Genomic DNA, 17,352 nt, shown 5'->3' with positions numbered 1-17,352 from the left:
ACATGGTTAGAGATAACTCCATCCCCTAGATGGTTGCTAGGCTTTCAGTGCCCACAGAGCAGCAGCCCATCGCTCTCAGATCCAGTCACCTTCTACCTCATAGTGGGAGTTCTGGTTGAAGGCTGTAGGGGCAGGCACAAGATTGGAGCAGTGCACAGGGCACTGCAGAACGGATCTGGACAATTCTGTCAGGCCATCTTTGGTCTGCTTTCCCCTCACACATGAGGGAGGGGAGGGCCACCAAGACACAGCCCTCCCTATCCCTTCCCAGGCAGGTATTGGGCTCTAAGGGATGGAGTTATCTCCCCTCACAAAGCCTGTCTGTTTGGGGAATGGTGTTGGGAACTGTGAGGTGGGGGGCTTTGGACTTCACCAATTCCCAGCCTGAGGGGTAGGTCACAGACAGCCTTGCTGAAACCTCATACCAGCTTATGGATGGTATAACCATTGCTCCTCTACACCCTATATGTAGGAGTTCTGGGCCTCAAGATCTATGTAAGTGTAGATCCCCAAACCCCTCCTCTGCTCACTTCTCAAGCAGACACTCCCTTTCTGGTGCACTGGGGCTGCAGAGGGCCCTGCGCATGGTCACTCTGCCTGCACCCTCTCCTCGCATCCTGCATTGTGTCAATGATGTGGAGGGCGTACTACCGGCTCTCCCCATCTAGATGAAAATCACACTTTGCAGATAAAGTTCATTCCCTCTGCTGAGCTGGTGCAGTGAGATCTCCCCTACCCTTTTCAGTCTGTTTTAACCAGTGTTCTAGATACATCATTACACAACTTAGCTAACAAGAGCACTATTTTCAAAATGCCCCATGAGTGTGCATACAAGTTGGAACCAAGAGAGAGGGATAAGCACTGTACACATGTCAGAATTTGTTCTAATTAAGTGGCCAAGTTAATTGGTCTGGTTTAATCATCTTTCTAGTTGGATACCATAGGTCTCCTGTTACCTTGCACCTCAGATTTCATGGCTTTAATCAGGTGGGATGCAGGTAGTCGGAAGCTATCAGGGGAGAGGAAGGTTGGTAGCAACCTAAGTTGAATGAAATATATGCCTAAAGCCTGGGAGGGACACCAGAGAAATCAAAATAAATAAAATCACTCTGGCCCAGATTATGCCTTTAGATTTGTTCATGCAGCTCCCACTACCTTTAATGTGAGTCACGTGAGAGCATTTGATAATAATTGTAGTCGTATGCCAATTCACATACTATTCCTATTAGCTATACTGTATAAAAATGAAGAATTAAACACAATTAGATCTTTAGGGGGAGTCGTAAATAAAAGGGAGGGGAGGGAAAGAAAGAGAGTTTTTTGGTTTTCTTGCAGAGTCAATGGGACTTAGACCCCTCGGGGTAACTGTTCACAGGGACAAAAGCCCTGTAGCACGGCCTCAACTCGCGGGGCTCAGGCTGTGGGGCTAAAAAATTGCTGTGTAGACATTTGGGCTTGGGCTGGAGTCTGAGTTCTGGGACCCTCCACCCTCACGGGGTCCCAGAGCTGGGGCTCAGGCCCGAGCCCAGACATCTACACAATGATTTTTCAGCCTGGGAGCCTGAGCCCCGTGGGCCCAAGTCAGCTGACCCGGGCTTGCGCAGGTTTTTTATCCCTGTGTAGACAAACCCTAAGTGATTTTTTACACTTTTGACAATTTTACCCTAGATCTGAACTTTTAGAATTGCAGCAGTGGATTTATCTGACAAAAGGCCTAAGGCATTTGAGGCACATTTAGAAATAAGTTGAGGCCCAAGCTATTTTAGACGTATTGCTTTGTAGGCTCATTTGTTCATTTTACTATTTGCATTAGTTGAGCTTTTAAAAAAAATCTTAAAGAACATTAAGATTCTCTGCGTGGATGGACCTTTTCCTCAGATCAAGCCCCATCATGTCCACTAAGAGTGCATTTTCCGGTTGTGGAGCTCCTTGGAGATGCTTTCATTTCTGAATGGAGGAAAATACCAGTTAGATTCCAGAAAATAATATTAAAATCCATATAAAAAACCCACTGAGATAACTGAGGACAGAACTTAGATTTGAGATGGATTCTATGTTTCTCTTTGAAAAAGTGAAATAAAAATAGTCAAATTGTTTAATTAAGTGATTTTTCTTTTTTTACAGTGGAGCAGGAATGCATCCAGAAGAAAACCTTCACTAGTTGGATAAATTCACAGTTGGCAAAGGTAAGAAAATGGTCTCTGGAAGGCAGTTTTGTCTTATTGTCTTGCAATAATAATTAGTCAGAAATGCTTTTCAGGTTCTGTATCTCAAAACCCTTTTTTTGTAAACATGCCATGGGAAATTTGAAGCAAATTCCACTCATTAATTAATATGTGTGAGGAATGATCTCCAATGTGTATTTTATATTGTTGTATTGTTGTTTATTTAGGAAATTTGGGAAAACAGGAACAGTGAAAAAGTTAGATTCCCCCATACATTTGGGGCCCTCTGCTGTCACATGAGCTGTAACATTGTGACATCAGTGATAACCACTCATCACTCACCCTCCCCCAGTTCTTTTGCGCACCTAGGGAAAGTCACTGTTACCCTTGTTAGAGAGACAAGGTGGATGAGGTAATAGCTTTTATTGGACCAACTTGGTAACACTCATAGAATATCAGGGTTGGAAGGGACCTCAGGAGGTCATCTAGTCTAACCCTCTGCTCAAAGCAGGACCAATCCCCAGATAGATTTTTACCCCAGTTCCCTAAATGGCCCCCTCAAGGATTAAACTCACAACCTTGGGTTTAGCAGACCAATGCTCAAACCACTGAGCTATCCCTCCCCCCAACTTCTGTTGCTGAAAGAGTCTCTCACCGAAGTTGGCCCAATAAAAGCTGTTACCTCACCCACCTTGTCTCTCTAATATCTTGGGACCAACACGGCTACAACAACACTGCACCCTCTTGTCATGGCAATGGCTGCTTTTGATAACTGATTTACCTCAGACTATGGTAGGTGTCAGGAGTAATTGTAATGAAAGCATACTGTGTTGGGATAAGTTACTGCTGTGCTGTTTGGGTTTGTACTGTTTCATTTCAAGGTTAATCGTTTGTTACTTTCCTCAAAAAGGGTTACATGAATACAAAGCTACAAAATGACAGCCCCTTTTCTGTGCTTCTTATGGTTTTCCAAGTGTTTTAAGTGAATACAAATTAATTTAATTACTTTGAATATATTTGTCGACAAGACACTGTGTGGTGAAATGTGGCGCTTCACAAAGATGACAATGTAATAAAATATACATTGAAAACAACAAAGGTGGAAGTGCTCTATTATTTAAATAGCACATATTTAAAATATTTTCTTTCTATTAAAAAAATAAGGAAATTCAATAACAAAAAAGTTTTTGTTTAACAATCTTTAAGTAAACAAACCATAAGAAGTAAGAAGAACAACGTTAAGAATATAAAAGGATTAAAAAATTGCAAAGTCAAAGCACTATCAAATTAGGAAATGCCAGAATAAATGTTGCCCAAGGAACCTTAATTCAGTGCCCCTGTGGGTATGATTGTTATAAAGTCTTTAATTACATGCAGAAGTGATTATGTGAACAGTTTGGAGTAAGTGACTTGCCAAGCATCACATAGGAACTCTGTTGCAGAGGCAAGGACAAAATCCAAGTCTTCAGGGCGGCATTGAACTGTCCTGACCCAAGACCATCCTTTGTTTTCCTGCCGGCCTCTGGCTCATTCACTACACACGTACCAACTTCTGCAGCAAATGTGGCAGGGGTCCTACAGACAACAGGCTCCTTCACTACACAATCCCAATTCATCCCCAGAGCAGATCCATCCTGTGCATTGGACAAACCAGGGTTTTTGTAAAATAATAATAATATGGGATCATGTAATTAATTAGGGTTACCATACGTCCGGATTTTCCCGGACATGTCCGGCTTTTGGGGGCTCAAATCCCCGTCCGGGGGGAAATCCCCAAAAGCCGGGCATGTCTGGGAAAATCGGGAGGTCAGCCGGGCCCGCGGGGAGCCGGGTCGGCCGGGAGCCGGGTCGGCCGGGAGCCGGGTCAGCCGGGCCGGCGGGGAGCCGGGCCGGCGGGGAGCCGGGTCAGCTGGGCCGGCGGGGAGCCGGGCCGGCGGGGAGCCGGGCCGGCGGGGAGCCGGGTCAGCCGGGCCGGCGGGGAGCCGGGCCGGCGGGGAGCCGGGCCGGCGGGGAGCCGGGTCAGCCGGGCTGGCGGGGAGCCGGGTCAGCCGGGCCGGCGGGGAGCCGGGCCGGCGGGGAGCCGGGTCGGCCGGGCCGGCGGGGAGCCGGGTCGGCCGGGTCGGCCGGGAGCCGGGTCGGCCGGGAGCCGGGTCGGCCGGGAGCCGGGTCGGCCGGGCCGGCGGGGAGCCGGGCCGGCGGGGAGCCGGGCCGGCGGGGAGCCGGGTCAGCCGGGAGCCGGGTCGGCCGGGAGCCGGGTCGGCCGGGCCGGCGGGGAGCCGGGCCGGCGGGGAGCCGGGTCAGCTGGGCCGGCGGGGAGCCGGGCCGGCGGGGAGCCGGGTCAGCCGGGCCGGCGGGGAGCCGGGCCGGCGGGGAGCCGGGTCAGCCGGGCCGGCGGGGAGCCGGGTCAGCCGGGCCGGCGGGGAGCCGGGCCGGCGGGGAGCCGGGTCGGCCGGGCCGGCGGGGAGCCGGGTCGGCCGGGCCGGCGGGGAGCCGGGCCGGCGGGGAGCCGGGTCGGCCGGGCCGGCGGGGGGCCGGGCCGGCGGGGGGCCGGGCCGGCGGGGAGCCGGGCCGGCCGGGCCGGCGGGGAGCCGGGCCGGCGGGGAGCCGGGTCGGCCGGGCCGGCGGGGAGCCGGGCCGGCGGGGAGCCGGGCCGGCCGGGCCCGCGGGGAGCCGGGCCGGCGGGGAGCCGGTCAGCTGGGCCGGTGGGGAGCCGGGCCCGCGGGGCCGGGAGCCGGGGGGTGCGCCGGGCCGCCGGGGGCCGGCAGTGCTGGGTGGGCTGGGGGTGGTCGGCCGGGGCCGGCACCCCAGGGCCCGAGCCGACCCAGGCTGGAAACGCCGGGGGGCCAGCCTGGGCCGCGTCTCCTCCCCCCACACCCCCCTTACCTGCTTCAGGCTTCCCGCGAATCAAATATTCGCGGGAAGCAGGGGAGGGGGCGGAGACTTTGGGGAGGGGGCGGGGTTGGGCGGGGGTGTGGGCGGGGCTGGGGGCGGGGGCGGGGGCGGGGGCCGTGGAGTGTCCTCCATTTGGAGGCACAAAATATGGTAACCCTAAATTAATGACTGTATCATAAGGTTACCATATTTTAGTTTTAAAAAAGGAGGACACTCCATGGGCCCCAACCCCACCCCTTCCCCAAAGTCCCCGCCCCAACTCTGCCCCCTCCCCTGAACGCTCCGCCCCCTGCTCCTCCTCTCCCCTGCTTCCCGCGAATCAAATGTTCGCAGGAAGCCTGAAACAGGGAGGCAGCAGGTAAGCTGGAGCTGGGGCTGGGGCTGGGGTGGGGTGCGGCGCGGCCCAGTCCGGCCCCCCTGGCCGAGTGGCTCCCTCTGGCGGCCGGCCGGCCCAGACCAAGAGACTCTGGCCCTGGCGTCTCCCGCCCGGCTCAGCTTGGGCCCTGGGGCGCCGGCCCCCGGCCGAGCACCCCCGGCTGAGCACCGCTGACCCCAGCCCCGTCCCGGCCCCAGCCAAGCACAGCCGGCCCCGGCCCCGTCCCAGTCCCGGCCGAGCACCGCCGGCCCCGGCCCCAGCCCCGACCTCAGCCGAGCACCACCGGCCCCGACCCCGGCTGAGCACCGCCAGCCCCGGCCCTAGCCCCGGCTGAGCACCGCCGTCCCCGTTCCCGGCCCCGGCCGAGCACTGCCGTCCCCAGCCGAGCACCACCGTCCCCGTCCCCATCCCAGCCCCGGCCGAGCACCGCCGGCCCAGCCCCGGCCCCCGGCCAAGCACTGCTGGCCCCGGCCCAGCCCCGGCCCCCGGCCCCGCACCGCTGGCCCCCGGCCCCGCACCGCCGGGCGCTCCCACCCTATTTTCTCAGACATGTCTGGCTTTTTGGGATTTCCTCCCAGACGGGGATTTGAGGCCCAAAAAGCCGGACATGTCAGGGAAAATCCGGACGTATGGTAACCCTATGTATCATAATGCATATGCACAAGGGGGCTGAATTAAGATTGCATGAGCAATGTTCATTCTGGCATTTCCTAACTCGAGAGTGCTTGACTTCACAAACTTTTAATCCTTTACTTTGCATTTCCTAATTTTTTATGATTTGTTTACTGAGGAGAGCAACCTTAACTAATGTTAAACAAGTTGTTTTTTTGTTGTTGCTGTTGTTTGTGAATAATTTTAGAACTGTACTTTGGAGAGCAAAATGTAAAAGAATGAATAAACCAAACAAATTTAAATATTCACGGTTCAACAGGGAAAATTAGCCTGGAAAGATATGTTTTAACTGTTGAATAACATGCACGCGGCAGAGACAGGTGTGTGTGGTTATATATTTGTGTGGTGTTTTTGTTTGTTTGGGGTTTTTTTGGTGGTGGTGTTATATAGGCATTATCATAGGCTGTTTGTTTTATTGTTGTATATTTGTGCTACACTGGAATGCATTTAAAACATTGGTTTAATTCAGTGAAAGTCAAGGATTAACAGAAATAGCTGCAGAGGAGGCAGGTACTTGTAAGCTTTCACAAATCTGCTCTGTCAATGCACTTTGGTCCTGACCTGCGGCGTGCCAGCTGTTCCAGTGCTGGTCCCTTCTTGAGCAGAGATGGGCAGTCACAACGTGGTTTTGTGAAGTCTGCCAATAGCAAAGTTCATTTTCACTTATCTCCAGAGTCAATATTCAAACCTTAGGCTTCGCTGGTGAAAAGCAACAATGTTAATCAATTGCTCTTTCTGACCTTCATATTTTTCAAAGTGAGTTACTGGAAATTTTGCATCAAAATTGAGTTACCCTCTTCTTCTTAGCATCCTTAAAGGGATAGCTAGAAACATGATCATTTTGGCCTCAGTACAGGAAAGCGCTTTAGTGGGTGCTTAAGTCCACCCTTATTCAGGAAAGCATTTAAGCATGTGCTTAAAGTTAATTGGCTTTAATTACTTGAAGTTAAGCACATACTTAAGTGCTTTCCTGAACAAGGATGCTTTCTTGAACTGGGGCCCTCAGCTTTAAAATAAATCCATTTTCTGTACTGTTCTATTGAAATAAGCAGAATAATGGTAAGTGGAACAAAAAAAAGGGGCAAAGAAATGAAAACTTTTTAAAAAAAAAGAAGCAAAACAATCAATAATATTTTGGTCGATGGTGATTTCAGGATTCAGTATATAACTTGCACCTAAATGTATTACTTTTGCAGCATACTCCTCCTTCCGTTATCTCAGATCTATATACAGACGTCAAAGAAGGTCGTGTGCTCTTGGACCTGCTGGAAGTACTTTCAGGTCAACAATTGGTAAGATAAAATAAAGGAATGAAATCCTGACTTTGGCCTAAATCCTGTAAAGATTTATGGATGTGCTTAATTGTAAGCATGTGAGCAGTCCCACTGGAGTCAGTGGGTGAGTAACCTGTCACTCCTTCCACTGCCAGGAACAACTGTCCCCTGGCTTGCAGGCTCTCTCATTCAGAATCAGCTGTCCCTGCTGCTAGGACTCAAGCAGCAAGAACTTACTGGCACTGCGCTTCAGCTGTACTGTGCTAAAGAGCAGACTTCCTGTTGATGCTGCATCGTTTAAGTCAATGGAAGCTTTGCCACTGGTGTCAATGGATGCAAAATCAGACATCAGTCTTTTCAGGATTTGGACCTTTATTGGTGAACAATCTAAAATAAAACCGATAGTCACAGCTGATTGTGCAATGTTTTCTTTTTATTTTGTAGTCACGGGAAAAAGGATGCAACACCTTCCAGTGCAGAAGCAATATAGAAAATGCCTTGAAATTTTTAAAGAACAAATCAGTTAGTATTAAAGTTAACTTTAAAATTCACTCTTCACACCAGTTTAGTTTGTGGAACATGTTCCTTCTTTAACAATGGTCCTCTTTTTCCAGATCAAGCTCATAAATATTCATGTTGCTGACATTATTGAAGGAAAACCTTCCATTGTGCTTGGCCTAATTTGGACAATTATATTACACTTTCATGTAAGTATTGCAGTGATGTGGGAAAGTATTTTTAATAGAGGAAAAAAAGAACAAAAAATTGTGGAATGAAATGGTCACAAAATGAGATGAATTATGCATAAGCACAAACCAAAAAGCTGCTTATGTGGTATGCCTGAAGTGTTGGCTCAGAGAAGAAACATCTAATATGTTCTAATTGTACATTGTAGCTGCTTCTCTGAAATGGGTACTAGAGTCCCTGTTAGCTGAGCAGGATATGATTGACAGCAGTGTGATATGCATGTTAATTTTTTTTATAACTGGTTTAAAACCATGGGCCAGATTCTGCCTACAGGTATGTGCACAGGAGAGACAGCTACCTGTTCTCTGGTCTGGTGCCTGGGCCCAGCCCAGCCTGTAGCAGCCCAGAGCTGCAACAGGGAAGGTTCTTCTCAACACTGGGCTGGAGCATGCTCAATGCAGACAGAATCTTTGGGGAATTAAGTTTGGGTGAATGGCTAAATGTCATGACTTTTAACAGGGATGGAACAAGGCACCTCCTGGACACAAAGGTCTGCCTAATTACAAACCCCTACTACAAAGTATCGGTATGCCACAGCTTTTGAAAGAAAGGGTCACCAGAATGGGCAAAACAATGTATTTTTCTGTAGTTTTGTTTTTGGAAATCGCTTAACTGTTTTGGCTAAAATGTTCCAAACAAATTCAGCTTGAGGTAGATACTCAGCATGGAGCATATGAGCCCAACAGTTAAAGTTGACAGAGTTATAAGCTACTGAAAACAGTCTTATAAGAGGAAGTATTGGGCTACCGGCTCCAGCTATAATAAAATCATACTGGATTTCTTATTCTTAATGGGTCTCTGCATCTGATCTCTGTGATTATTCTTCAGAGTGAAGCATTGTTAAACTCTCCCCCTGTCTCTGGTAGATTGAAGAACTTGCGTGGACCCTTGGTAGTAGTTATAATCAGCCATCTCTTGATTGTTCGAGCGTCGTCGACTCATCTGTAAGCCCACAGGCAAGAAAAAGAGGTAAAGTTAAGAAACGGTGGAAGATGTCTGCAAAAAAGGCCCTCCTGTTGTGGGTGAAGGAACAGTGTTCAATGTAAGTACCATGAAAGGCTTATAAACTTTGCATTTGCTTATTTTTACTGTGTTACCCTATAAAGGTGCTATATTTTGTCTGTTTAATTTCTTAGGGCTTGTCTATACTTACCGCGCTGGTTCGGCGGCAGGCAATCGAACTTCTGGGTTCGATTTATCGCGTCTTGTCTGGACGCGATAAATCAAACTCAGAAGTGCTCCCCGTCGACTCCGGTAATCCTGCTCGCCGCGAGGAGTACGCGGAGTCGACGGGGGAGCCTGCCTGCCGGGTCTGGACGGTGGTAAGTTCGAACTAAGGTACGTCGACTTCAGCTACGTTATTCACGTAGCTGAAGTTGCGTACCTTAGTTCGATTTGGGGGTTTAGTGCAGACCAAGCCTTAGTGACTGATTACTAGATATAACAAAAAAGTAGCACATTAGAATCTAGTTGACATTTCACAAAAATTCTAACAAAGTTTGGATTTCAGTTTGGGGCCTAACTATGTTGACATGGATCCTTTAAATATAAAAAGTTGGCGCTAACTGTACAAATAAAACACTGATAAATAAATTGGCTTGTTTGGCTTTCTTTTTTATCAGCTGTCTCCATTCTCTGTGTAATGTGCCTACTGCAATGCTTGCATGCTTTGCCAGTTTTAATCCTGTTGGATTAGCATTTACTGGTTCTCTTAGTAACAAAGTTACACTAATCGTCCAAGAATTTGTTGAACAAAAAAAGCAGAATGCCTAGAAAAGAATCAGCATCCCAGTTCATGCATTTCCCCCCAGAACACTGCACAAGTCAAAAGAAGGCGTCTCATGAGCTAGGGTCTTTTTATAGAGTTAAGAAGGCTCAGGCTCTGCTCCAGTAGAGATTTATACACCTGCTTAACTTGACACGCTGCAGGTCATTCCATTGACTTAAATGAGAGTGCTAATCATGTGCATTTGGTTTTGCAAGATCAGGGCTTTACATTTGAATTTCTTTGAAAAACCACTGCCTGGCACAAATACATTTTAAAAAATATTACCAAAACCTCAGCCCTTTCTTTCTAGCTCTCCAGGTTACCTTTTCAGGTGTCACCCCACTAATGATCCATTCATATTAGTGGGAGGTTAGAGTTAGGATGACCAGACAGCAAATATGAAAAATCGGGACGGGAGGCGGGGGGTAATAGGAGCCTATATAAGAAAAAGACCCAAAAATCGGAACTGTCCCTATAAAATCAGGACATCTGGTCACCCTCGTTAGAGTGTTTGTCAGCACAGCAGGTGCTTTCTGCTGGATGTATATACAGCACTTGTCAGGAGTTGAATCTTTCTTACATTTTCTATATTTTTCATTTGTTTTATTAAGGCTATGGGGTTAAAGGTATAATCTATTTGATTGCGATTAGAGTGGGTTTAACATATCAGTGACAGCTATAACATATATATTTAAGACCAATGTTGGTTTTTAAATCAATGGACCCTCACGTTTTAATCATGAAAGACACTCTGCGTTAACCCCTGTTCAGATACCATCATATCCAGTATACAGAAACCGTTTTTTGAGAAGTTGTTTTCTCAGTACTCATTGTGACTCGTGCATCTTCTGTGTACATCAGTTATCATCTAGACACCAGATGCATTGTAGAAATTGTGGGATCCCTCTCTAAATATTTTTTTTTTTCATTTCTCTAGTCCTAATTCAGTTGAACATTTTGGAAAAAAAAATCTTTCCAAAAATAATGTAATACATTTAAGGCTGGGATTTTCAAAAAGGCCTCAGGTAGCAAGATGCCTGACCCCTATTAGCTTGTAGAAAAATATCTGGGTTGCACTTGGCTAAGCTTAGTGTTTCATTTGTTGTTTTTTGTGCTGTAAAAGGCATTGATAGATGCCTTAAACGTAATAAATAAAAAAAGAAAATTTGGTCATCAAAGTGCCCTTGCAGCACATAGCAAGAAGTAAAAGCAGCATGATACTAAGCAATGAAAAATATATCAGTTTTTAAGTTTGTTGGACCGATTATATTGACTGCGCATAATGGGGCTGACTCAGCTTGCACAGAATTCATTGGAAAGATTCCCAGTAACTCGAGTGGGATTTGGATTAGGCCCAGTCTGACATGGTTTACATTGTATTGATAACTGAATATTAAATATTTTGAGAAAACAGAACATGACATTTTATTCTTTATGATTTTGGGGCAGGCATGGATCTATCAAAGTGGCAGATTTCAAATCAAGCTGGAGGAATGGACTGGCTTTTTTAGCTATCATCCAGGCCTTAAGACCAGATTTAGTTGACATGGACAGAGCAAAGGGTAGAGCCAACAAAGAAAATTTGAAGGAGGCTTTTAAAATTGCAGAACATGAATTAAATATTCCAAGACTTCTTGAACCTGAAGGTAAATGATCTGTTTTGCATATACTTGGTATAAGGTCTGATGCTGATACTGTCAAACCAAGGTCCGTTTATAACAAAGGATATGTCTACACTGTGAAAAAAACCTGTGGCAGCAAGTTCCAAAGCTTGGGTCAACTGACTTAGGCTCAGGGCTCACGCTATGGGCTAAAACTAGCAGCATAGACATTCCCACTCAGGGTAAAGCCCTGTGAGGGGAATGGGTTTCAGATCCTGGGCTCCAGCCTAAGTGGGCTGCTATTTTTAGCTCTGTAGCACAAGCCCAAGTCAGTTGAGCGGGAGTCTGAGACTTGCTGTTGAGGGTTTCTTTTGCAGTGTACATGTACCTAAATAGAATTTTTAATATTTAATCACTGTGATAATTGGGGTGTAAAATGAAATACTGATCTTTATGATAAAAGTAAGAATGCTCTAACCTGAGATTCGTTGCAGAATAGTTCATAGGGAACCTGAACTAATAGGAGTTTTGACTTGGCAACAATTACAGGAACATCCTTTAGAAGAAAGAATATAAAGCTGCATGATGACGATGTTAACAATTGCCCACTTCTCTTCTAATTTGCTGTTTTCTATTACAATATTCCTGAGGAAAAAAAATCAATTTAATACTGTTTTTCTCAGTGAAATCTTAACTGAAATGCTAAAAATAAATTTATTTGTATTTGGTAAATTTTCATGATTGTTCTGTAGAATATAATTGTACAATCAAACTGAGAAATATGCAGAAATGATCTAATAGTGTGCTACCTCTCACAGATGTCGATGTTATCAGTCCAGATGAAAAATCTATCATGACTTATGTGGCTCAGTTTCTGCAGTATTCCAGAAGTTTACCTGTGGCTGAAGAAGACATGCAGGTATGTCATTTCTTTTATCATTGAACCAAGCCAAATGAGTGTACTTTTTGCTTTTCATAACTCTGCCTGAGAATTTCAACACCTCCTTTGCAAAGCCTGTAGCATGATTCAGTAACATAGTTATAAAACATGGCGTGTGAATGACACAACTGAGCTTATTCTAACCTTGTGTGTCCCTATCTTATTGTAACCAAAATCCCCAACATGGTAGATTTTTTTAATAGTGTAGACAGAAACTTTGTCGCAAAGTTCACTTTTTTGTTAGTTAAGATGTCCATAAGTATTCCAGCCAACATTTGCAGACCTGGTTGCCTAAATGCAAGCTCCCAAATTTATAGCGAGGTACCTAGATAGAAGTAGACTGATTTTTCAAAGTGCTGAGCAACCCCAGATCCTTCTCGTTAGAAGCTGATATAAAGAGCAGCCAGAGAAAGCCATTTGGAGGGCTCAGCAAGAATTCTATTGGGTCTACAAAACCCAGGATGTATGCTGTATGTTCTTGAATGCCATCTACTGGCACCTTTATCTATTAACCAACTATTTACATATGATAGAATGTTCCTGTAACACCCTGAAGTCTGGCTACTTGTTTCAAGCTGCCTTACTGTATTCAGGAAACTAACTTCTGGCACCGGGTTTGAAGATTTTGGCTTTCATCTATTTGTAGAGCCTGATCCAAAACTCATTAAATCATTGGAAGTCTTTTCATTGATTTCAATGAGCTTTGGAACAGACCTTTAGTGAGTGGGAAGGCTTCACTAGTGTGTTGTTTTATGGCACAATGCAAACTAAAAATAAGACTTGCAGAATGCAAAAATGGAATTTTCTGCTCCAATTACCAGGGAAAAGTAAAAGAGGCCTTGAGCTGGCTGACCACACAAGAGAAGAAGTTAACAAAGTTGTTGGTTGATACAGAAAATGAAACATGCTATAGAAAATTTCAAGTAAGTAGCATTTAAATGACATTTTTCAATATGATAGTATTTGCAAAGAGAAATATTAAAATAAGCTCCTCAAAAGTAGCTTTTCATGTTATTGTCCAATCTGAGGATTTAAATTTAACAACAACAACAACAACAACAACAAATCACAAATCTGTCACTGGGTTTGGTAAATAAAGCAAAGTCACCGAGGAAGGTTTAAGATAAAATTCCCTCTCCAGAAGGAATGCAGATATATGCTTCTCAGTTATTATGGTGATAATATTGTAGGCCTCACACCAGTTTGTTGTCACTGAAGGGGTGCTGGAAATGTTGGCTGCTATTCATACCTTAGGGGAATGGCTTCCTCCATTTGTACAGCCCAGGTAACTGAGTATGTAGAAGGGAGATTTATGGGGCCATTAGAGAAGTAATTATCCCCTTCCCCACACAGTGAGTGCTATTGCAGCTTCTGTGCTGCAGCAACCCCTAATGGGTGTTGCACTCTGCCCTCTTTAGGAGCAGGGGAAGAATGGCCAGTGGATCCACATACTGCACTGGCCCTAGCCTGCCCCCAAACCCATCATCCATCAAGGAGACCCCAAGGAGCTATACTTCTGAAAGAGTATGGGACTTGCAGTCCCTATGCAGTGCTTTCCCTTGCTAGTGGTTCTGCTGAGTCCAGGGCCCTCTACACTAATAGTGGGGTGATAGTCACAATTTGGCCGAGAGAACATGAACCCATACAAAGTCTGACTGAAAACAAGTGATTGAATATAATAATAGGCAGGGAGGAGTGTTTTCTTCTCTTCCTCTTATTTAAGTTCCATGCAGAGTCAGGCAGGCTGGATTTACTCTTATGTTCTGCAGCTGATCTGACTTCCCTCTTGACAGTCTATGCATTGACAGCCAAAATGCAAAAGTAATTGATTTTAAAATGTCCCCCCCCCAACCTGTGTGGCACACTTAGGCTTTGTATCTAACATGTAATATCCTCTCCTTCAAGTTCCCCATGTTGACTATTGTGGGGGAAAAGAACTGGGGGGCCTTCTTTTTAATGACCAAAGTAATCCTAAAGACCCAAATTCTTTCCTTCTGACAGAGGTCTGTTATGTTGACAGCCCTTACAGAAAGCAGTACAGGCCAGGGCCTGAACTAGACTAGACTGCACAATTCCCTGCCAAACTCGGTCAAGGGTCATGACCAGAGGAGGCGGGGGGGGGGGGGTGGCAAGGAGGGAAAGAATAAAAAGCCCCAGCAGCAGCACTAATGAAATATGTTCACATGGCTGATGAAATATAATAACCGCTTGTGTGAAGCAATAGGTAACTTTAGCTCAATGCAAAATGACTAAATGCAACTTCTCCTTTGGGTGATCTGTGACCCACTCCGTGATTCCAGCTAAATGCAAGGTAGCCAATCTTGGTTCTCTTCTGTGTGCTCTGTAACCTCCCCGAATTTCTAGCTAAATGCAAAACTAGCCAATTAAATACCTTCTTTAAGCGTCCTGTCAACCACTCCCCGGTATACTGACCGTAACACCCGGAAGGTACTATGCACTCTGCCGAGAAATGTACCCAAACCGGTGCCAAGTACCACCCCTGGGGAAAAACCACCAAGCACCCCCGTACCCAAATAAAACACCCAATTCTCGGAAAATAATGAGGAAGGTGCCAGGAAGGGGGAACGGACGCCAACCCCAATTTCTTAACTCATGACATATTGTTTGTGCTGTGCTTGCGGTTTAACGAAATAAAGGCAGCCTGCGTGCTGACCTAGGGGTGTCAGTCTTCGGACTGCACCCGAGTGCACTGGTATGTATGTCAATAAACTGGCCTCAGGCTAGAGTCTGTAAACTAAAATCAATGCGTGGGTGTCTTTGACCACGACACTATGCCTAGTCTCAGACAAGATATTTTTCACAGTACAGTTGAATAGTTATAGCACTAGAAAAAGTTAGAGCTATTACTGTGCATTTGCTTGGGAATAACGTATTAATATGATATTAAATAAAGATTCAGCTATAGTGTTATATTGTAAGACCCAGATACTGCCATTAGATGATTGTGCCTGATTCCCATTGACCTCAGTGGTTTTATTATTCCATCATTCCTTATCTGGAACACCAGCTGAAGTAAATGGGAGCCAGAAATTCACTTCCAACAATAATATCTGATTTTAGGAATTATTACACGTGGTAGTTTTCCACTATAGATTGCCTTTCCATTTTAACCCTAGGAAATGCTGTCATTTATGGAATTGTTTAATGAAGAGAAAAGACCCTTTCTGCCAGTGTTGTCTTCAAAAAGAAGTGTGCCTGAGCTAAATGAAGATCTGAAATGGATGAGAGCAGCATGGGATAACCTAACCTCCCAGGTTACAGAAGAATTTCTAGTTGCTGTTTATGTTGTTAATGTGAACACATTCTATGAAGATGATAAAGCTCACCCCAGGAATTTATACTGTAGTATAATTATGTTCCTCCTTTTTTGAGGAGGGGGAGGAATCACTATACTTAGATATTGGCCGCCATCCTGAGTCCAGTTGAGCTGGGCCTGGTGTGCAGGGCTTCAAAGGTGTGGGGGAGAAATTGAGGGTTTGTGGATGGAGGAGGGTGACGGCAAACGTGGCTCTCTTTATGCCTATCTGATCCTAGGGCTGCTAGCGGCATGCAAAGTATGATCTCGATCTGATTGTCCTCTGAGCTTGGCAGCGTTCAGATGCAGAGTTTCGGGCCAATCTCTGCTTAAAATGTTCGGTTTGACATAATTAGGGCTACAATAATGAGGCAGCAGAGAAAAGAGTGAGCAATAGAGTCAGCAGCTGACTAGACATTTTTTTCCATGGCATGGGTGGCCTTCCTGCACTCTCCAACTCTGCCATAGCAGTACTGTTAATCCCATTGAATAGTGCTTTGTAACGAGCTTGCTCATGTCAACTGTCCCTGAACTAAGGCTTGGAATGGCTAGGGTTGATACTACCAAGTATCTCTCTGCTTGATAAGTGGCCAGTGTGGATCAGACATTTTTGGTCCACGCTGATGGAAAGACAGTCAGAGCACGTTACTCATGATAGAAGTCATCTGTCAAGGTGCCACTAACATTGGGTAGATTTCCCTGTGACAAAACTTTGTTAGTCATCGTATAGCGACAAAAAATGCTTAATTCCCTGTAGCACCAAGAAGATTGCAAGCAGGGGAGCTAATTGTGACCTTGGATGCACCCAAATGACTCCCATTTGACTGCTGTGGGAACTGCCTGCTTGCTACTGAGCGCAAAATTTGTCTGTGAGGTAGTTAGAACATTAGATTAACAAGTATTATATATAATAATCTTGCTAATCCCCTGAGAATAGGGTAAGAAACAAAGAGAGAGACTTTTTACCATTGACATGTATTTGTCTTTTAGATTAATGAATGGAAAACAAAGCTGGACCGTGCACTACCCCCACCTCTAGACAGCATCGAGGTCTGGCTCCAAGAGGTAGAACATCTGCTGGCAGAAGGTTTACCTGATTTGCAGGATCACTGTAAAGCAATGACCCTCTTCAAAGAAAAAATTATCTTATTTAAGGTTTGTTAAATAAAAAAAGACTTGTTAAATCTGACCCACTAAAGCACCTACTATGGAAGTGATGTTAGTTTTTGGGAGGGAATGTGGTTACTGGATTGATTGATTTCTTTTGGAGAATATATGTGCTTCTAAAGATGCCTTTGGTAGCAGCTGTTGATTTTGAACAATGGCAGGGTAACCAGATAAATACAGAGTTTTGTAGGAAAGTTTTATGACTTCATGGGGGTGAGATGTAAGAGAAAGCCTTGGTAGAGTGAGTAAATTAATGTATTTTGATCATATTAACACAGGGGTGGGCAAACTACAGCCTGCGGGCCACATCTGGTCTGCCAGCCATTTTAAGCTGGCGCCTCGAGCTCTCACTGGGGAGCAGGGTCTGGCGTTTGCCCTGCTCCGGCGCTCCAGATGGAGAGCAGGATCGGGGGCCGCTCCATGTGGCTCCCAGA

The 17,352-nt window shown here is 45.9% G+C and overlaps 1 protein-coding gene across 17 annotated transcripts in view; it reads left to right on the top strand.

The window, feature by feature from the left end:
* Positions 1-17,352, top strand: part of SYNE2 (spectrin repeat containing nuclear envelope protein 2) — a 284,849-nt gene that overhangs the window by 56,360 nt on the left and 211,137 nt on the right. For all 17 annotated transcript variants that reach the window (XM_065593763.1, XM_065593775.1, XM_065593774.1 and 14 more), the window contains exons 3-12: positions 2,125-2,186; positions 7,302-7,397; positions 7,824-7,901; positions 7,994-8,086; positions 8,993-9,168; positions 11,344-11,540; positions 12,314-12,414; positions 13,257-13,358; positions 15,573-15,710; positions 16,742-16,906. In XM_065593763.1, coding sequence (XP_065449835.1) covers positions 2,125-2,186; positions 7,302-7,397; positions 7,824-7,901; positions 7,994-8,086; positions 8,993-9,168; positions 11,344-11,540; positions 12,314-12,414; positions 13,257-13,358; positions 15,573-15,710; positions 16,742-16,906 — 1,208 coding nt within the window. The remainder of the gene's footprint in view (positions 1-2,124; positions 2,187-7,301; positions 7,398-7,823; positions 7,902-7,993; positions 8,087-8,992; positions 9,169-11,343; positions 11,541-12,313; positions 12,415-13,256; positions 13,359-15,572; positions 15,711-16,741; positions 16,907-17,352) is intronic.

This window comes from Chrysemys picta, chromosome 4, assembly GCF_011386835.1.
Source record: "Chrysemys picta bellii isolate R12L10 chromosome 4, ASM1138683v2, whole genome shotgun sequence".
NCBI lineage: Eukaryota > Metazoa > Chordata > Testudines > Emydidae > Chrysemys > Chrysemys picta.
Note: the sequence above shows the minus strand (reverse complement) of the source record. Positions and strands in the feature narration are given on the sequence as shown.